This window comes from Neovison vison, chromosome X (genome assembly GCF_020171115.1).
Source record: "Neovison vison isolate M4711 chromosome X, ASM_NN_V1, whole genome shotgun sequence".
Taxonomy (NCBI): Eukaryota; Metazoa; Chordata; class Mammalia; order Carnivora; family Mustelidae; genus Neogale; species Neogale vison.
Genome location: NC_058105.1, coordinates 110,255,283 through 110,277,515, shown reverse-complemented (window position 1 = coordinate 110,277,515; position 22,233 = coordinate 110,255,283). Strand labels below are relative to the sequence as shown.

The window sequence follows — 22,233 nt, the reverse complement described above, 5'->3', positions numbered from 1 at the left end:
TGGCACCAGGAAAACTTAAAGTGTATTTCACAAATTTCTGGAGACTCACTGCAGAGTAGCTTCAAGTTAAAAACTCTAGGCAGGTCTAGTCTAATAGGGACCCCAACACTTCCAAGTTTTACTTCCAGGAGCCCAACCAGGTTCTTACAGCAATAATAAAGGTCAGATATGCCATTGTATTTCTAGAAGGAGAAAGGACAAAGCAGCCAGTTTGAAAAATGCCCAAACTGATCTGTTCTTCATCAGAAGACTTTCCTACAGAGAAACTATTTACCAGAGCCAAACTGAGTAGGGTTTTATTAGCGCCTAAGCCATGTGGAGAAAGGGAAATGCCAATTCTAGATCCTCTAGCCTTCTAAGAGGAGAAAAGGAAATACCACAAAATAGGCCCTCTTTACTTACTGCTTTAACTAAGGCGTGAAAAAACTGAGAAGCACTTGCGAAGTCAGAACCGGGCATGGGCTCACTCTAAAACCGAGACCTAATCAGATTACGGAACACTCCCCCCGACCTCATGTCCCATCCGTCACTACCACATCAACAGGGCTCCTGTCTAATAACAAAGGATTACAACTGAAGAAGCTGTACATCTTGGGCCTTATTTAAGAAAAACAGAGAAGGGCGCCTGGGTGGCTCAGTGGGTTAAGCCGCTGCCTTCGGCTCAGGTCATGATCTCAGGGTCCTGGGATCGAGGCCCGCATCGGGCTCTCTGCTCAGCAGGGAGCCTGCTTCCTCCTCTCTCTCTGCCTGCCTCTCTGCCTGCTTGTGATCTCTCTCTGTCAAATAAATAAATAAAATCTTTAAAAAAAAAAAGAAAAACAGAGAAGATGAAAAGGACACCAGAGAAAATTTAGTCTCTGACAACTGCAGCTATAGCAAACAATAAACACTGCCTGACTCCAGGCCAGAGAATCATAAAATCTTTCACCCAGTACATTACATTTCAACGGCAACAACAAACATTATAAAGCATACTAAGAGACAAAAAACATAGTTTGAGGAGGGAGAGGGCAAGCATGATATCTAGAATCAGATAAGGCAGACATTATGGCATTGTCATAGCAGGAATTTAAAATAACTATGAGTAATATGCTGTTGGCTATAGTGGAAAAAGGAAAACCAGGCAAGGATAAGTAAGGGGTAATATGGGCAGAGAGATGTAAGATCTAAGAAAGAATCATAAAACAATGCTAGAAATCAAAAACATTGCAAAAGAAATGAAGAAAGCCTCTGACGGGTTCATCAATAGGCTGGACATGGCTGAGGAATGAAATCAATAAATTTGAAAACATGTCCACAGAAATATCCAGATGAAGCGTAGAGAGAAAAAAGAATGAGGAAGATGGAAGAAAAGAGCCAAAAACTGTGGGACGACATAAGATGTAACATTTGTGGGGGTTCCTGGGTGGCTCAGTGGCTTAAGCCTCTGCCTTTGGCTCAGGTCATGATCCCAGAGTCCTGGGATCGAGCACCGCATCAGGCTCTCCGCTCTCTACCTGCTTCTCTGCCTACTTGTGATCTCTGTCTGTCAAATAAATAAATAAAATCTTAAAAAAAAAAAAAGATGCTACATTTGTGTAATGGGAATACTAGAAGAAGGAGAAGGAGAGCAAGGAAGAGAACAAACATATAAAATAAAGACAACTGAGAATTTTCCAAAATTAACAACAGATCCTAAATCAACAGTCCAAGGAGCTGTAAGAATGCCAAGCAGTATGAGCAACAGAAACTACACCCAGGCATGGCATATGCAAACTGTAGAAAACCAGCCCAACGCAGAAATTCTTGAGAAAAAGAGAGACACATGGTTAAGAATCGCATTGGCCTTCTCCTCACAAACAGGCAGGCAAGAAGAGAGTTAAAGTTTGAAAGATTTGAAAAACAGAACCCTACCAACCTAGAATTCTATATTGAGAAAAATTCTCCTCTCAAGTGAAGGAGAATAAAAGATGCTCACAGACCAACACAGACCGAGGAAATCTGGTACCAGGAGACCTCCCTTGCAAAAAGTGTTAAGAGAAGTTTTTCAAGGAGAAGAAAAATAATATAGGTTGGAAACTCCCATCTATATAAAGACAAGGGGAATGCCAGAGAAGGAATAAATGAAGGTAAAAATTTTTTTTCCTTTATTTGCTCTAACAGATAATAGTCCAAAAAAGAAGAGACAATCAATTCCGTAATTATACCTTACAAGGAAGTGGGATGAATGACAGCAAGTTTATGAGAAACAGGAGGGAGGAGCCGGCACTACCTGCGAATGTGCGGCCCATCATTAGAAAGGGGACTTGGGTGAGTTCTAAATGCGTATTCCCGAAGTGAGAGCATCCACTAAAAACAAGTAAAAATAATTGCTATGCCGAAGAGGAGAGAGAAAGGAATCATAAAGTGCTCAAATAAAGCCAGAGAAGGGAGCAAAAGGGTGAAAGATAAAAAAAAAAAAAAAAAAAAAAAAAAAACAAAGAACAAGAGCGGCAAATAACAGGGACAAAATGTAATGGTAAGTATAAATCCAACTATAGCAAGAATTACTTTAAAAGTCAGTGGTCTGAATATACTACTTAAAAGAATACAAAATCTCAGAGGGGATAAAAAAACAAGACCATATAATACACTGTCTACAAGAAATCCACCTTAAATGTAAAGACACCGATAGATTAAAGAACCCAAAGAGATGGAAAAAGACATACCACTCTAATACAAATGAAAGGAAAGCTGGATTAGCCGGTTTTCTTTCAGACAAAGCAGAATTCAGATCAAAGAAAATTATCAGAGAGAACGTGAGGTATTACATAATCACAAAGGGGTCAATTCTCCAAGATATATTACTGTCTTTAATGGGTATGCACCAAAAAACACAGCGTCAACACACATGAGGGAAACACGGATGAGACAAATACACAATTATAATGAAAAGAGTTCAGCACACCTCTCTAAATTATTGACAGCTTAGCCAGAAAATTATTAATGGTATAATTAAACTGGATAGCACCATCAGTGAAGAAGGTCTACATGACATTTTTAGAAAACATAATGACAGGAGAAAACACATTTTTTTTTTCCAAGTTCACATAGAACATACATCAAGAAGAGCCACATTCTGTGCCATAAAACACCGTCTGATTTAAAGAACAGAAATCATACACGCATACTCTAGGGCCACAGTGGAATTCAACTAGAAATAAACAACAGAAAAAATAGCATAAAGATTTCAAATACGTGGAGATTAAACAACATACTTCTACATAAGAAGATGTTTACTACTATATTGCATTTGTAAATTATAAATTAAAAGAAAGATATACCACTACACCCCTGTTGGGATGGCTCAAATCTAAAACTCTGACAAACCGGAACACTGGAAAGGATGCAGAGCAATGGGAGCTCTCAGTGCTGGTGGGAAGGCAAAATGGTATAGCCACGTGGAAAACCATTTTAACAGAACCTTACAGAAGTAAACCTACTCCTACAACCCAGAAAATGTACTCTTTAGTGTGTACTCACATGAGCTGAAACATTATGTTCAGACAAAAACCTGTACACAGAAGTTTACAGCAGCATTATTTATAAATGCCAAAGAATGAATGCAACCAAGATCTCCTTCAACAGCTGAGTAGATAAACTGTGGTACATCCAGACAATGGAACACAATTCAGTGATATAAAAAATGAAGTTTCAAGCTATGAAAAGACCTGGAGGAACACTAAATGCGTACTGCTAATTTAAAGTAGCATATATGAAAAGATTATATACCCTCTTTTTTTTAACTGTTCCTCATTTTCTTTTTAAATTTAATTTTATTTTTTCAGTGTTCCAAGATTCACTGTTTATGCCTCACACCCAGTGCTCCATGCAATCCGAGCCCTCCATAATACCCACCACCTGGCTCACCCATCCCCCTACTACTTTCCCCTCCGAAACTCTGTTTGTTTCTCGAAGTCCACAGTCTCTCATGGTTCCTCTCCCCCTCCCGATTTCCCCCAATTCACTTCTCCTCCCCACCTCCCAATGTCCTCCATGTTATTCCTTATGTTCCACAAGTAAGTGAAACCATATGATAATTGACTCTCTCTGCTTGACTTATTTCACTCAGCATAATCTCTTCCAGTCCCATCCATGTTGATACAAAAGTTGGGTATTCATCCTTTCTGATGGAGGCATAATACTCCATAGTGTATATGGACCACATCTTCCTTATCCATTCATTCACTGAAGGACATCTTGGTTCTTTCCACAGTTTGGCAATTGTGGACATTACTGCTCTGAACATTGGGGTACAGATGCCCTTCTTTTCACTACATCTGCATCTTTGGGGTAAATACTCAGTAGGGCAATTGCAGGGTCATAGGGTAGCTCTATTTTTAATTTCTTAAGGAATCTCCACACTGTTTTCCAAAGTGGCTGCACCAACTTGCATTACATATGCTCTTATTTTAAATATGTGCCATTCTGGAAAAATGTAAAACTCCAGAGACAGGAGAAAATATTAGGAATTCAGGGGGATGGTGGGAGGGTGCCTCCGTGAAGCACAGGGGATTTTTCATGCAGCAGAACCACTTTCTGTAATACTATAATGATGGATACATGTCATTATACATTAGTCAAAACCCATTGAATGTACAATGCAAAGAATGAACCCTAATGTATGCTATCTACTTTAGTTACTAATAATATACTAATAAGCCAATATTGGCTTATTAGTTGTAATGAACACAATAAATGAATGCAAGATAAGATGTACATAATAGCAGAAACTGTGTGTAAGGGGATGAAAGGGTGTATAGGAACTTACTGTACTTTCTGCCCAATTTTTCTATAGATCTGAAAGAGCATAAAAAAATAAAGTTTCTGAATAAATAAATATCCCCTTAGAGCTATATATTTCGAGTAGTTTTTGTTTTCCTGAATTATCTGAATGCTGCAGTTGGCCAATTATTTTTATTGACTTTCTCAGGTGAAACCTCACTTTCTCTTCTGGGAGAAAAAAAAAAGGCAACTCTCTTACTAGTGGTTAAGTTTGCTCAAATTTCTTCTATCATTAATAAGTAAAATGAAAACAAAGCAAAATACCCCCATGAACTTTGGAACTTGAAACCTCCTCTAAACAACTCTATTTCGGTCTAGTACTTCTATGCATAAAAACACACACAGATGTTCAAAAAATCATAAAAGCATTGAGAGATACACTCAACTTGTAAAAACTGAGCACCACACATTCTATTGCTCAAACAGCCCAAGGGGGTACGTACAGGGATATTTACTACATTAATCAGATTTATTACAAACATGTTTAAAACATCCAAACAATTCAAGAAGCTAGAGAAAGAACAGCGTATTAAAGACAAAGAAGCAAAGGAAGGAAACAATACAGATGAATGCAAAAGTGGTCAATTAAAAGACAGTAGAGCCAGCTAAAGAAAGCCCATTCTTTAAAAGGATTTATATGACAATTTTTATAAGTATTATAAGCACAAATGAAAGAAGCACTTATACATGATAATAGGTAAATAACACTGGACAAAATTTAGGCGGAGTAGAGACGCGACAATGATAAAATAACACTGTAGGTATTACCAATATCTCAAGATGAGTGATGGGCAATGAAGAAGTTTTACCTAACAAAGAATTTCAGATACAAAACTCAGGAATTTTGGAATTAGAAAATGACCATCCTGCTGCCTCTAATGGACTCAATGGATAAAGAGGACTGCCAGCATTACCACAAAGGAGACAACAGACATCATGGACATCCTAATAGAAGAGCACATTTTTACCCCTGTAGTGCATTTGCAAACACCTAAACCTTAATAGGAACAGGATTCTACCCATGAAAATTGAGGACTGCTATTGACTAAAATCACGTAACTGGATTCATCATTCTAGTCTCCATACTCTTGTACACATTTGAGAATTTTTATAATACAAGGGCTCTATTTAAATATCCTGCCTTTAATATGAAATGTGATGTGGGGAACCTGGGTGGCATGGTCAGTTAAGTGTCTGACTCTCGGTTTCGGCTCAGGTCATGATCTCAGTGTCATGAGACTGAGCCCCGCATTGGGCTCCCCACTCAGTGCAGAGTCTGCTTGAAATTCTCTTTCAGGGGCACCTGGGTGGCTCAGCGGGTTAAAGCCTCTGCCTTCGGCTCAGGTCATGATCCCAGAGTCCTGGGATCGAGCCCCACATCGGGCTCTCTGTTAGGCAGAAAGCCTGCTTCCTCCTCTCTCTCTGCCTGCCTCTCTGCCTACTTGTGATCTCTGTCTGTCAAATAAATAAATAAAATCTTAAAAAAAAAAAAAAAAAAAGAAATTCTCTTTCCCTCTCCCTCTTGCCCCTCTTTCTTATGTTCTCTCTCTCTCAAAATATACAAATAAATCTTAAAAAAAAAAAAAAAGTTATGTACAGGCAGATCTCATTTTATGGGAATTCTCAGATCATTATATTTTCTACCAAATGAAGGTTTGTGGCAACTCTGTGTAAAGCAAGACTATCAGTGACATTTTTTTAATGCAATTTCCTCACTTAGTATTTCTTCTTTTTTTTTTTTTAAAAAGATTTTATTTATTTGACACAGAGAAAGAGCGAGAGCACAAGAAGGCAGAGAGGCAGGCAGAGAGAGAGGGGGAAGCAGGCTCCCTGCTGAGCAGAAAGCCTGATGTGGGGCTCGATCCCAGGACCCTGAGATCATGACCTGGGCTAAAGGCAGAGGCTTAAACCACTGAGCCACCCAGGTGCCCCCTCACTTCGTATTTCTGTTATATTTTGGTAATTCTCCCAATATTTCAAATTTTTCATTATTATGATATGTGTTATGGTTATATATGATCAGTGATCTCTGCTATAACTACTACAATTGTTTTGAGGTGCCAAGAATCACACCCAGAAGATGGCAAACTTAATCAATGCTTAGGTGTGCTCTGACTCTCCCACTGACCAGTCGTTCCCACCATGTCTCCCTTTCCTCTAGCTCACCTATTCTCAAACACAACAATATTGAAATTAGGCCAGTTAGTCATCCTACACTGGCTTCTTCGTGTTTAAGTGAAGGGAAGATTTCCATGTCCTTCACTTTTAAGTTGAAAGCTCGCAATTATTAAGCATAGTGAGAAAGGCATGTCAAAAGCCAAGACAGGCTGAAAGCTGAGCTTCTTGCACCAAACAGTCAAATAGTAAATGCAAAGGAAAAGTCCTTGAAGAAAATTAAAAGTACTACTACAATGAGCACACAAATGTGAGACATGGATAAAGTTTCAGTGGTCTGGGTAGAAGATCAAACTTGTCAGAATATACATCCCCTTAAGCCAAAACCTAATCTAGAGCAAGGTGCTAAATCTCTTAAATTCTGTGAAGTCTGAGAGAGGTGAGGAGGTCCACAAGAGAAAATCTGAACCTATCAGAAGTTGTCTCATGAGGTTTAAGGAAAGAAGCCATCTCCACAACGTAACAGTAAAACGAAATGTACCAAGTGCTAATGTAGAAGCTGCAGTAAGTTATTCCATAGATCTAGCTAAGATAGTTCGTGAAGGTGGCTACACTACACAAAGATTTTCAGCGTAGATGAAGCATCCTTCTATTGGAAGAAGATGCCATCTACGCTTTTGTGGCTAGAGAGGAGAACTCAAAGCATGGTTTCAAAGCTTAACTCTCTTCTTAGAGACTAATGCAGCTGGATGAAACCAAAGCCCATTTCTCATTCCAAAAATTCTAGGACCCTCAAGAATTATGCTGAATGTCAGGTCATGATCTCAGGGTCCTGGGATCGAGCCCCACGTCGGGCTCTCTGCTTAGCGGGGGGCCTGCTTCCCCCTCTCTCTCTGCCTGCCTCTCTGCCTACTTGTGATCTCTCTCTATCAAATAAATAAATAAAAATATTTTAAAAAAAAAAAGAATTATGCTGAATGTATTCTGCCTGTGCTCTGTAAATGGAAAAACAAAGCCCGGGTGAGAGCACACCTGTTTATAACATAATTTACTAAACATTTTAAGCCCACTGTTGAGACATACTGCTCAGAAAAAAGGTTCCTTTCCAAATATTATTGCTCAGTGACAGTGCACCTGAACCCGAGAGCTCTGATGGAGATGGACAATGAGATAAACGGTGTTTTCATGCCTGTTAACACAACATCCATTCTGCATTCTGTGGATAAAGGAGTTAATTTCAAATTTTAAGTCTATGATTTAAGAAATACATGTCATAAGGCTATAACTATCATAGCTAATGGATCCCCTGATGGATCTAGGCAATGCCAACTGAAAACCTTCTGGAAGGAATTTGCCATTCTAAATGCAATTAGGGACATTTAAGATTCATGAAAAATAAAAATATCAATATTAATGGGGGTCTGGAAAAAGTTATTCCAATCTTCATGGATGACTTTGAGGGTTTCAAGATTTCAGGTAGAGGAAGCAATTGCAGATGTGGTAAAAACAGAAGAGGACTAGAATTAAGTGGAGCCTAAAGATACGACTGAATTGCTGTGATCTCATGATAAAGATTGAATGGATGAGGCTTTGCATCCTAAAGCTGAGCAAATAAAATGGATTCATGAGATGAAATCTACTCCTGGTGAAGATATTATCAAATAGTGTCAATGCTACAAAGAAACTGTGACAGAAAGAGTCAACCGATATGGCAAACTTCGTTGTTGTCTTTTTTTAAGATATTGCCATAGCCACCACAAACTTTAGAAGCCACAAGCCTGATCAGTCAGCAGTCATCAACATAGAGGCAAGACCTTCCATCAACAAACAGATTATGACTTGCTGAAAGCCCAGATCATGGGTAGCAATTGTTAGTAATAAGGTACTTTATTATTACAGTATGTACTTTTAAATATTTTTTAAAGATTTATTTGAGAGAGAAAGTACGTGCGTACAGGGGAGGGGGCAGAAAGTCTTAAGTAGGCTCCATGCCCAGCACAAAGCCTGATGTGGGCTCAAAATCAAACCTCTGAGATTGCAACTTGAGCAGAAACCAAGAGTCTAGTGCCCAACAAACTGAGTCACCTTGATGCCCCATATTACTATATGCACGCTTTTTTTTTTCCCCATTTCAGTTACTTATTTGACAGAGAGAGAAATCACAAGTAGGCAGAGAGGTAGGCAGAGAGGCAGGCAGAGGGGGAGAGGGAAGCAGGATCCCCGCTGAGTAGAGAGCCCGATGCAGGGCTCGATCCCGGGGCCCTGAGATCATGACCTAAGCCAAAGGCAGAGGCTTAACCCTCTGAGCCACCCAGGTGTATTGCACAGTGAAAAAATGACAATACAGTGTAAACATAACTTTTATATGAACTGGGAAAACAAGAAATTCAATGGACTCTCCTTGTCACAATATTTGCTTTATTCTAGCAATCTGGAACCAAAACCACACTATCTCCAAGGTATGCCTCTATACCACAGCTTATCATGTATCTCTCAGCTCAATGTCTCACCATACAAAGCAGCCAGTCAATTAATCTATCTAATAGGTATTCACTGAGCGTCAGTCAAACTCGGGTTTTCTCCAGAAATTATTAAAAACCAATTTCCTCATTTTCCTCACTTCTAGTATAACTGGTATTCTTTGAAAAATTTTTTTTTTGCGTATATGTCACTATCTTTGATGACTATTTAAAACTCACTCACCTTTGAGTATTTACTACAACTTCTTAAGTCCTAGAAGTTATAATTTCAATATGGAAATTACCATCTTCTCACTTTATTTTTAAATGTACTTGTAGTATCCTTCGTTCAAATTACATAAAAGTGACACATATTTTATACTCATACATCACAAATAAAAATGAGTTTAATGCATTTATAGCTGAAAAGCATTTAGAAATTTCACTTAGTTAATATGTCCCACATAAACAGAACTGTATGAGCATGGGGTTTTCACTAAGCTATTTTTAAATTAAGGTATGCACACTGTATTTTTTTTTAGACATAATGCTTTTGTACAAGTAATAGACTATAATACAGTGTGAATATAACTTTTAGATGCCTTGGGAACCAAAAAATTCATGTGACGTGCTTTAATGCAGTATGTACTAGCTTTATTATGGTAGTATGGAACTGAACCTGCAATATCTTTGAGATATGCCTGCAAAATGGAGCATTTTATCAAAATACTGTGAAATTAAATAAAGGAAAACTCATCTACAATGGAGGCAGAAGGCCAGAAAAAGGAGCTCTCATAATTTACCACTTGTCTTCAACTGCAGACAAGTAGAAAAGTATTCCCAATAGGAGGAAGCTCATAATACTTCACTACAAGAGCAGGAGAAAAAGAAGATTTTTTTCCTTGCCCAGGAACAGCCCAACCAGTGAGAGACTCTCACAACTTAGCCAATGAAAAGCCATTTCAAACTCCAAGTTTACTCCAATGGACTTTAAAAGAGCTCCGCCAACTCTTCCTTCCAGCTATAAAAGACTATTCCTCTCCATTGTTCTTGGACTTCACTATGGTCGTGCCTAGTCTCCAAGTCCCAAACTGAAATTCTCTGCTATTTCCAGATAAACCCATCTTCCTGGTAAAATAACTAGATGCTTAGTTTTAAGGTTAAAGTAATATAAATAAGGAACTAAGCCCACAGAGAGACAGACATCTTCAATCAACAAAATTAGAAATTGAAACAGCAGTTTAACCCAAGCAACATCAAAAGACTCCAGGGCCATCCAGGCCTTTGGGCTTCTTACACAAAATGATAAAGGAAAAAGTAATCACCACCTCATGTAGACTTTTTTAAATTATACAAAAACTCGGGAGTATTCAACCATTAAAAAATAGGCTACCTCTTTTTGATACAAAGACCAGGTGAGAATTCCTCAATAAAATAACACTAAAGCCAAGCTCACTTCATAGAGAAAAATATCCTAAATAAATTCACAGTATTTCCAATAAGGCAGTGAATTAACATTAGAAAATGCATTCCAAATGGAAAGCACTATCATAGCAAAAAAAAAAAAAAAAAAAAAGAGGGGAAAAGGATGCGACTATGTGCAAGGGTAAAGAAAAAGCTTTTGACAAAATAAATAAATAACACTTGCTGATGATAATAAGTTTTGGCAAGCTTGCATTACAAAAGAATTTCCATGCTTACTTTGGCACCAAATACAGTAAAATTGGAACAATAAAGAGAACACTAGCATGGCCCCTGTGCAAGGATGACATGCAAATTTGTTAAGCATTCCATATTGGAAAAAAAAAATAAAAAGAGAGAAAGAAAGAAAGATTGATTTCCATTTTCTAAAATCTATAATGAATATACTAAACTGGAACTACTGCAAATATATCTAATAGGTTTGACAAGAAAACAAAGACATATGATATCAAATCCACTGTCTACAACTGGATGAAAATACATACACAGTGCACAACTATTAGGCAAAAATATGAATACCAAAGTAAATAAAAGGAAAGAATAATGAAAAGAAAGAGGTAAAAATGGTGGCAACATGATATCTTAATTAAAAAGTTCCAAGTAATTGATACAGAAATTATTAAGACACATAAACAACTTCAGAAAGATGCTGTATAAAAAAATCAACACAGCAAATTAAGGAATCTGATAAAACAAAATCACTAAAAAATTACAACATGTAATGGAAAATATATTACTGAAAACAATAATATCCAATATATACTTAATACAAAACCAAAAAGACATCTACAGTTTCTTTAGGAGATAACTACAAAAACATACTGATTGGCTAACACAAATCAAAACCACAATAAGATACCACCTTACATCAGTCAGAATGGATAAAATTAACAACACAGGAAACAACAGGTAGTGGTGAGGATGCAGAGAAAGGAGAACCCTCTTACATTGTTGGCGGGAATGCAAACAGATGCAAACACTCTGGAAAATAGTATGGCAGTTCCTCAAAGAGTTAAAAATAGAACTACCCTACAACCTGACATTTATCCAAAGGATACAAGAATATTGATTTGAAGGGCCAGCAACATCCACAATAGCCAAAATAGGGAAAGAGCCCAGATGTCCACCAACAGACAAATGGGTAAAGAAGTGGTGGTATATATATGTATATATATATCAATCACACACACACACACACACACACACATACAATGGAATATTACTCAGGCATCAGAATGAAATCTTGCCACTTGCAATGACATGATTGGAACTAGAGTGCATTATGCTAAGTGCAATATGTTAGTCAGAGAAACACAAATACCATATGATTTCACTCATATGTGGAATTCAAGAAACAAAACAGATGAACACAGGGGAAGGGAAGAAAAAATAAAAGAAGATGAAAATAGAGAGCGAGACAAACCATGAGAGGATCTTAATACAGGACGCAAACTGATGGTTGCTGGAGGGGAGGGAGGTGGGTAGGGGAATGGGCATTAAGAAGGTCACATGATGGAATGAGCACTGGGTGTTATATGCAACTGATGAATCACTAACCTCTACCTCTGACACTAATAATACATTGTACGTTAAACTGAATTTGAATGAAAAAAAATTAAAAAACTTACTGAAAGGGACACCTGGGTGGTACAGTCGGTTAAGCATCTGTCTTCGGCTCAGGTCAGGATCCCAGGATCTTGGGATTGAGGCCTTCATCGGGCTCCCTGCCCAGAGAGAAGACTGCTTCTCCCTCTCCCACTCTCCCTGCTTGTGTTCCTTCTCTCGCTGTGTCTCTGTCAAATAAATAAGTAAAATCTTTAAAAAAATACATGGGTTGTTTGTAGCAGTGTGACTCTGCAAGTTGTGCTAATAACGAATCGAAAATTTGCCATTGAAAGTGGACTGGGCTTTGTTAACATCTCAATAGAACAAAAGGTACAAGGTACAAACTAAAAGAGACTAGCAAGTATCACAATAATTATACACAAGGATGGAAATTCATTCCAGAACCTTGGAGCAATGAGAATGATGTCAACTAAAAGAAGCCCCAGGAAGGCTGTCAGGTTAAAGAGCACCCCACTTTCCCATGGGATTTCTAAGGGCCTTGATGGGGGTGTGGGAAGGTATGAAGTGAGAAAAGAAAGGAACTCCAGACCTGCTAACTCTCTGCATGTTCCCTGAATGAAACCTGAAGGGCTCATCCACCCAGAAAAGGGATCCCACGGGATTCTTACCCTATGACAGCCATGTCTGGGAAGCCTCAGGCAGGAGCTGTGTGATGTGGTGTACCTTGAATTCCTATCAGAAGGCTCACAGATTTGAAGTCTTCAGTGTGAAGAGTTGGCCTTAGGTCAGCTGATTGGAGGAGCCAAGGACCTTTTAGGAGTGTAGTGAGACACTGAGCGAGTAATGAAGTATGCACGCCCCACATAAGTGGGGCCCAAGAGTCCCACACGTGGAGGGCTCCAACAACGCAGCTAAGCTTAGGCACCCAAATACTTCCTAATGGAGGTAGAGAACAGAATGAGACCCTTCCTTGGTCTGAGAACAACAGGCTGAGAAGAGTCAGTGAAAGCCCCTGTGTGAGCACTGTGAGACTCCTCCCCCTACAACCCAGCACACCACACACTACCTCCATCACTCCCTACCCCGCCCACAGAGCCCCGCCCACAGAGCCCCACCCACAGAGCCCCACCCACAGAGCCCCGCCTCTACCTCCCAGGGTCCTCCTCCGGGGCCCAAACCCACATGACCGGAAGTGGACCTCCTGGCCCTCGAGAACTTCCTCCGGACCACGCCGTGGGTAGTGAGGCCTTGTCGGAAAGCTGCTGCCTAGGGTGAGCCCAAACTGGGGACCTGTATACTGTTAGGGGTCGAGGTGCGAGGAGTCCCGGGTTACAACTTTGGGGATACACCTTCGACAACCCCCCAGCCCCAAATCCCCTGGAAAGAGAGGTCCAACAGGCCCTGTACCGCTCCGCCCCTGCTCTCGGGGCTTGGAGGCCCCAACATGGCGGTTAAGCCCCAGATCCCTTCACTTACCTCGCGGGGTCTCAGGGATTGCAGGCCTTGTCCCGGGACTGCCAGACTCTGGCTCAGCTCAGCACAGGCAGAGACCCCCAGGCCTACTGGTGGGAAGGGCTTTGTGACGATTGGGGGGAATCCATACCCCAGAACAGAGGCCACATGGAGTCTCCGCTTTGGCCTGGGAGGGTCCGGGCTGGTCTAAAGACTGAGGTGCTGCCTCACTTTGTGCTCCAGAAACTCGGGGAGGTAGGGGCCCAGGTCTAGGGGGCTGGCTGCCCGTCAGCAGAGGGAGGATTTCCAGGTCGTGCCGGGACTCAGAGTGAGGACCTTCCGGCTCCTAATGAGTCTCCAGCACCTGCCGCCATTAGCGTGAGTGGCCAGAAGCGGGGCAAGGGAGGACCCGGAGTGAGGACCGCGGGAACCAGGAACAATAGGGCTTGTCTTCTCCTGTCGATCCTTAATATGCTCAGAAAGGGACGTCGGGCTGAGACATCCCATCATTTCTCCCATCAGGTCTCAGGCAGGTTTCAGCTTTGATCCGCAGGGGCAGCCTGCAGTCAGAGGAAGGGAGGGTCCCAGGTCCTACACGGAGTCAGAGTGGGGGTCCTGCGTCATTCCGAGGATCCCATGAACTCAGGGCAGAGAAGCCCTCCCATCAGTGGTCAGCACTAGGTGCCCCTGACTTCAGCGGTGGGCTGAAGACTCCCTCCTTCCCTCCTTGAGGGTACCATGGAAGATCCCAGATCGCCTTCAGAGCAGGGGAGGGGGTGGGGGCCCAGGTCTTCCCAACACTTAACAGGGGACCCACCCCACACCCTACATGGACCCTGGGGTCTTCACTGTTAGGAACACTGCCGTCACCCTGGTAACACCCAGGCAGGGCTGGCTGGCTGGGGCTCAAGGCTCACACCACCTTCCTCCTCAGGGCCCAGGCTGACCAGGGTAACAGAAGCCCTGTGGGGTCCTAGAGCAGTGCCCTGAGGGACCCTGCAGGGGCGGCCGTGGGCAAAGCTAGGGTGGGATCTCTCCACTGAAGGGGCTTCCCCCACCTTACTGCCCCCCCCCAGGTGCCCTCACTGCTGACCAGCCCTGACCAGTGTCGCCATGCCTCGGCGCCAGAAGAACAAGGCCCGTGTCCGGGAGAAACGCCACCAGGCCCGCGGTGAGGCTCAGGGTGTCGGGGGTGCTCCTGCCGCTGTAGCAGCAGCAGCAGAGGAGGAGCCCCCCCGCGCTCCCCCGGGCTCCCCGGAGGAGGCGGGTCCATCTTCACCAACTGAAGGTGGCCCCGCCCCTGGGTCTCCTGGTGCAGGGTCCCCAGGCCTGCCAGGCGACCAGGGCGCCCAGAACCAGGCCGCGGCTGCGGCCCCGGCCGCCCCTCCGGCCATTCGCAAAACGCCCCTGATCCGCAAGGCCAGCATGCTGGTGCAGTTCCTGCTGGAGAAGCACAGCTCCGGGGAGCCCCTGATGCGCGCGGCGCTGCTGAAGATCATCGGCAGGAAATACCGCGAGCACTTTCCCGAGATCTTCAGGCTCACCTCCCAGCGCATGGAGCTGGTCTTCGGGCTGGAGGTCCGGGAGGCCGACGACCGCGGCCAGTCCTACACGCTGGTCAGCAAGCTGGCCCAACCGGGCGAGGGCACCCCGGGCGGCGGCAGCAAGGGGCTGCCCAAGTCCGGCCTCCTGATGGCGCTCCTGGGCGTGATCTTCATGAAGGGCAACCGCGCCAGCGAGGAGGAGGTCTGGGAGTTCCTCAACGTGCTGGGCGTGCAGGAGGGCAAGAGGCACCTGGTCTTCGGCGAGCCGCGCAAGCTCATCACCCGAGACCTGGTGCGCCAGGGCTACCTGGAGTACCGCCCGGTGCCCGCCAGCGACCCTCTGCGCCACGAGTTCCTGTGGGGCCCGAAGGCCCGCGCGGAGACCAGCAAGATGCAGGTGCTGCAGGTCCTGGCCAAGATCAACGACACGGTGCCCAGCTCTTACCCCCAGCTGTACGAGGAGGCTCTGCTAGACGAGGAGGAGCGCGTGGGGGCCAGACCCCAGGCCAGGGGGGCTGCCACGAAGGGGGCCCGTAGCAGGCGCCGCGTCTAGTCAGGCAGTCGGGGCGGTTGCTTTTCCCTGGGGTGGAAGACGGCACCTTTCCAGTAGTGCAGAGCCCTGGGGATAGGAGGGGAAAAAAGCAGAGATGTTCCTCCTGTTTGTTCTAAACTGTTAGCTTCTATAAGCATATATAGTTATACTTATTTAGGTGTTCTCAAATGTTTTTTTTTCTTGTAATAGTTCATTTAGTTCTAGAATATAAACTTAAGAATGGCATGGATCTCATTTATTGCTGTCTCACAAGGGAGAGTTATAGGTTTGGTATATGAAAAAGAAAGTCACAAACCATCTATACTATATGTATGATCCAAAAGTAGGTAACAAGGAGCATTGCTTTTTTTTTTTTTTTTTTCCTGTTGCACATAAGTAATCTGTAGGTCTATTTTTTCTTTAAGTGTTCAAATGTTGTTCATTTTAATTGAATATTTTGCATCTGAATCTAAGTTTATTAATGCCATAGATAACACATTTATTACTATTCAGGTTTAAAATTAAGGATTTGTTTTTGTAAACAAGCTGAAAAACCTATAGTATTTTCTTTTTGCTACAGAGCAAGGTAACATGTTACTGGAATTGGGTTTTTCATGGGAATGTGAAAGAACATCATAAGAAAATACTTGGGATCAAAAATTGGTGACACATAAGTAACCATTCTTTTTGTCTTTACTTTTAAAGTTAAATAATATATACCTGGATATGCATAACTAATTCAAAAAGTGTGAGAAATTAAATCAAATAAATTAAACTTCTGGCTCATTCCCTTTTTTCCTCTAGCATTAATTGATTACCTGCTCTTTGGAAAACTCCCTCAAAGCACCGGGATGGTTAAGAAAAGTAAGACTGGCCCATGGCACATAGAATTGTAGACTTTAGGGGCACCTGGGTGGCTCAGTGGGTTAAGCCTCTGTCTTCGGCTCAGGTCATGATCTCAGGGTCCTGGAATTGAGCCCAGCTTCGGGCTCTCTGCTCGGCAGGGAGCCTGCTTCCCATTCTCTCTGTGCCTGCCTCTCTGCCTACCTGTGATCTCTCTCTCTCTGTGTCAAACAAATTTAAAAAAGAAAAAAAAAAAAAAAAGAATTGTAGACTTTAGCAGTAGTCAGCATATAATGAGGATGGTAAGATACATTCTAAGAAATAAATAAATGACAAGTAAGAAAAGAGGTGCACAAGGAGGGGGGTCCTAGATGAGAACAGTATGGTATAAATTACCTGATCAAGGCTGTGCTGCCCTGGGTAAAGTGCCAGTCCCTTGAGGGGGAGGTCTTTCTAAGCCAAGGTGTGCAGTGGGCTGGATGTGGCTGTGGGAGCGCCTGGCAGGACAGGACCAGGTCCTCAGTCAGTGGTTCCACATTGAGGGACTAGACCTAGAATGGAAAAGATTTTCACAGTTACTTTGGGATTGTGACAAAACCACTGACAGTCCCTGGCTGGGGCCGGAATGGAAGGGGTCCTGTATGCTTGCTCCAATGCAGGTAAGCCAGTGCACAAATGTGTTCTAGGCATAGAGTGTCCAGAGGGTTTCTGAGTAATCAGAGTAATACTCCATTGAAGTGAGATTCCAAGAAGCCCCTGGACTTTACCACTTATCACCGGGTAAGTAAAAGCTCTTACTCCATTAAAAGAGTATGCCATTAAAAGGGCATTTTAACTTAAGTTTTTTTTAGTATAATTTGTCAAACCCTTAAGGGAGGGGCCAAATTTTAGTGGTGATAAAATGAATGAAAATAGGGGGTGGTTTGGATGGAAATGGACCCAGGAGGGAAGTTGTTGATCCTCGGCACAAATAGCAACTTACAGTTGCATCCACCTGGAGAAGACAACCCCAAACCCATATTAAACAATAGATGTTTTGATGGACAAATACTATTGAGTTTTATTTGTCCAGGAGCATTTTGTGGATTTAGATTTATATATTGTTTGGAGTTGCATATTCTCTAATTCAAGCTGGAAATAAAATTTTGTGAGGAAACAATGTCACCATCTGGGGTCAAAATCATCTTAGTAATAACTGCCATTCATTAAAAGTACCAAACTTAGGGGCACCTAGGTGACTGACTGTTGGCTAAGCGGCTGACTTCACCTCAGGTTATGATCTCAGGGCCTTGGGATGAAGCCCTGAGTCCGGCTTCACACTCAGTGGGAATCTGCTTGTCCCTCTCCTTCTCCCTCTGACCCTCTCCCTGCTCATAATCTCTCTTTCAAATAAATAAAATCTTAAAAAATAAATAAATAAAAATACTGAACTTTGCCCAACACTGTGCCAGGTGGGTTAAACACATCAAATGTAGGTCTGTTGTCCTACCTGATAAACATTATCGGACTCACTTTTCAGCTGAAGAACTTAGAATATTCTCAAATTTTTTTTTTGAATATTCTCAAATTTAAGGCAGGAAAGTAACTCTGCTGGCCTAGACTCTGGCTCTGGATTCCTCTAGAGCCCACATTGCCACTCCTCCCAGGGTGAGGCACACCTGTGTCGCTTATTTCATTTTTTTAGCTCAGTATTCAAAATATTTTAGGTGTTAAAAAGCACAACTTCATACCCAAAATACAGTTCTGGAATACACAGCCCAAGGAATAAGCAATAAAAACAGCAAAATCAGGATGCAGTATGAATAAAGAAAGAGACAGTATTCAGTGACAATTACATTATCAACAAAGGAAATGTCAGTAAACCTCAAAAGATCAAGGACTCACAGTATCATGTGGCTGAGCCCCTTCATTGTGGAAAGTAAATCTTTTAGAAGTGAAATTATGGAAGGGGCTGAGACTGATGAGAAGGAAGAGATCAGCTTGCTTTCTGTGAGAGCATACCACCAACCGTGGGCCCCTACCCTTCCCAGCTTCTTCACCTCACATCACCCTGGGAATCAACCCAGTCACTGTTAGCTTTGCAGTAGGGAGACTAAGCAAGTGTTTGGAAGGATGGGGTATTTCCCAGGAAGCCTTTCAAAGAAGAGACTGAAACTGAAGTCAATATGAAAATTCTGAAGAATGAGGACTAAGGAGGCAAACACCCCATAATAACTAGAATCACGGGAAGACTGGCGGGTGACCCCCTTGGCAGAGCCGCCAAGATAAGCATTCCCTCACTTATTTTGGGGTCCTCAGGGCCAAGAGAGCTTTGGTCCACATGGGTGATCTTAGGCTGAAAGAAAGTGGAAACCCAGGGCCTGCTAGGAGTCAAGGTAAGGATCCTAAGAGAAGAGTAGCGGCAAACCCCCACCTGGGTCAGAGAGGGACCCCATGAAGCCTGAATCCTGATATCACACCTGGAAAGGAACAGGCAGGAGTAACTTGTGCAGGCCCTGTGTTTCCACTTTCTTTCAGCCTAAGATCACCCATGTGGACCAAAGCTCTCTTGGCCCTGAGAAAACCTAAACAAGTGAGGGCATGCTTATATTGGCAGCTCTGCCTTGGCCTCCTAGGTCTGAGAGGGGTTGCCGGCCTGTCTACCTATGATGCTAGTTACTATGGGGCTCCCATGGTTTAAGGTAAGAGACCTCAGGCAAGCAAAGGAAGGAGTCTCAGGTCCTACCAGTAATGAAAAGGAGGATTCTGAGAACTTAGGGAACCCTTTTCCCTGAGACCTGAGACAATCACATAGAACCCTGCCTTTGCTAGAAGCCCTTGGATACCTGAGCATTGTTGACATTATGTGACATATTCACTTCCTCCTATGGTGTCACAAGGGGATGGGAGACTTAGTCTAAGGGGTGTGGCTTAAGCAGCAACAGAGATTGCAACAGAGATTGAACAGAGATTTCACAGGCCAAAGTGAATACCCTGAGGACTAAAGGAGTCACACGCCCCTAACAGTAGGAGAAGGAAAGCATTAGTTTCTTACAAGTGTCCAGCTTCAGGACACCAAAGACAGGTATGAGCAGATAAAGAGATCCTCACTTTCTTCTAGGGGTCATAGGGTGGTAAAGACCTTGATATGAGGGGCAGGTCTAAGAGTAAGGGAGGGAGGAACTCCAGGCCATGAAAAGGGTCAGGGATCAATGCAAGGACCAAGGGAGTACCCACCACTGAACAGAGAGAGTGACTAAGAATCTGGCTGCATGCCTGGCTTCAGCCCTAAGAACTAGTGCCAGGTTATCAAGTCAAAAATCCCCCAACACTTTTTTTTTTTTAAAGATTTTATTTATTTATTTGTCAGAGAGAGAGGGAGAGAGAGCATGAGCACAGGCAGACAGAGGCGGAGGGAGAAGCAGGCTCCCTGCCGAGCAAGGAGCCCGATGTGGGACTCGATCCCAGGACGCTGGGATCATGACCTGAGCCAAAGGCAGCTGCTTAACCAACTGAGCCACCCAGGCGTCCCCCCAACACTTATTTTTATCAGATTTACAGGGACTGAAATCCTTAGTTTGAAGGTACAGTTACCATTCAATGAAAGGGGTGGAGTTGCCAGGCCCTACACAGATCCAAAGTAAGGACCCTTAAAGAGGATTGAGGACCACAAAGAGGCCAGGATAGAAAATTCCCCACTGAACATTCAGACCTAGACAGGATTTATAAGCTGGAGACCACTTTTACTTCCTTACTGTGGGTGCCAGGGATGCTTGTGATGTCAGCCTCAGGAGAAAAGAGGAAAAAACCCCATGACCTGCCACTAGTTGAATGCATGCCTTCCGTAAGAGACTCCTCAATTACAAGACCGGCAGCCCCTCCTGTCACCCCAGCATGCCTGAGGCAGGTCTGACAGGAAGCAGCATTAAACCTCACTCTACTTTCCTTCACAGGTTTCCCAACGGACTGGCTGATTTGGGAACGGGAGCCCTGTGGGTTTTTAGAGAAGTGCCCTCGAGGAAAACCACAAATGTAGCCTTCCTTATATACCACCAGCCAAGGTGGTGTATTCATGCTGAAGGTGGGCACATCCCGTTAAACTTTGTCTTCCTTCAGTGGGCCCTCATTGCCTGCTCTCCCACTCACTCCTGACCACTGTCCGTGATCATACTCAGTATGCCTCGGAGTCAGAAGAGTAAGCACCGCACTCGTGAGAAACGCCACCAGTCTCACAGTAACTCCCAGAATCACAAGGGAGTTCAGGCCCCTGTAGCAATGGAAGAGGCCCCCACCTCCTCTTCTCCTATTTTGGAGGGTAATACCCAAAATCTATCAGCTACAGAGTCAACTAGCACTTCCCAGGAGTCTTGGGGTGGCCCGTCTACCACCATTACCTCTGCAGATATTTCTGGTACAAAATCTGATAAGCGTGAGGACAGACAAGATAAGGAGCACCTATGTTTCCCTAAGGTCTCACCTTCTACTAAGAGCTCATGCATTGATATTCTAACTATGAAGGTGGGTTTGCTGGAACAGTTTCTTCTGTACAAATATAAAATGAAACAGCCCATTGTGAAGGAAGACATGATGAAGGTTATTGGCCAAAATTACAAAAACCAATATCCTGAGATCCTTAAGAGAGCCTCTGAACGCATTGAGGCTGTCTTTGCAGTCGAACTGAAAGAAGTTGACTCAACCAGACACTCCTATGACCTGGTCAGCAAAGTGAAACTCCCTAACAATGGGAGGGTGCGTGCTGGCAGGGGGTTACCCAAGACCGGTCTCCTGATGATAGTCCTGGGTGTGATCTTCATGAAGGGCAACTGTGCTGCTGAGGAAGACATCTGGAAATTCCTGGGTATGATGCGAGTATTTGCTGGGAGGAAGCACTTCATCTATGGTGAGCCCAGAAAGCTCATCACCAAAGACTTGGTGAGACTACGGTACCTGGAGTACCGCCAAGTACTGAACAGTGAACCTCCACGCTACGAGTTCCTGTGGGGTCCAAAAGCTCAAGCTGAAACCAGCAAGATGAAAGTCCTGGAATATTTGGCCAAGGTCAATGATACAGCTCCCAATGTCTTCTCATCAAGATATGAAGAAGCTTTGAGAGATGAGGAAGCAAGAGCCCGAGCCAGACCTACCACAACAGCCAGTGTGCATTACAGGGGCACATCCAGCAGTTTCTCCCACTCCTATTAAAATCTGAGGTTTCAAAAAAAATCATCTAAATAAGAAAATATGACATCATAGTAGGGGTTTTCAGGGAAATGTGGAAGAATCCCACAGTAAATTTACTGTGATAAAGGAATATAAAAAAATGATAAAACATCAACTTTGGTGCTCTTTATGCCTTCAGTCTTTTGTTTCATAAAATTAAAGGATCTACACTTCAATATCCTTAGTTTCTTAAAGAATTTAGGGGACATTACTTCACAAGTCAGACCTCATATTCTCT

At 43.1% G+C, this 22,233-nt stretch overlaps 2 protein-coding genes and 1 non-coding gene across 3 annotated transcripts; all 3 read left to right on the top strand.

Moving 5' to 3' along the window:
• The first annotated feature begins 11,074 nt into the window (after nt 1-11,074).
• On the top strand, nt 11,075-11,177 carry LOC122897809. The gene has a single exon (XR_006382649.1). It is a non-coding gene; the product is annotated as a U6 spliceosomal RNA (small nuclear RNA).
• Nucleotides 11,178-14,990: 3,813 nt separating this feature from the next.
• On the top strand, nt 14,991-15,974 carry LOC122896698 (melanoma-associated antigen B17-like). Its single transcript, XM_044234754.1, has one exon. It carries the CDS (start codon nt 14,991-14,993, stop codon nt 15,972-15,974), a length of 984 nt encoding a protein of 327 aa, XP_044090689.1.
• Nucleotides 15,975-20,951: 4,977 nt separating this feature from the next.
• LOC122897026 (melanoma-associated antigen B5-like) lies at nt 20,952-21,977 on the top strand. Its single transcript, XM_044235160.1, has one exon. It carries the CDS (start codon nt 20,952-20,954, stop codon nt 21,975-21,977), a length of 1,026 nt encoding a protein of 341 aa, XP_044091095.1.
• The last annotated feature ends 256 nt before the right edge of the window (nt 21,978-22,233 follow it).

What these genes read in the sequence shown, in the direction of transcription:
- LOC122896698 (XM_044234754.1), top strand. Translation starts at nt 14,991, where the DNA reads ATGCCTCGGCGCCAGAAGAACAAGGCCCGTGTCCGGGAGAAACGCCAC.
- LOC122897026 (XM_044235160.1), top strand. Translation starts at nt 20,952, where the DNA reads ATGCCTCGGAGTCAGAAGAGTAAGCACCGCACTCGTGAGAAACGCCAC.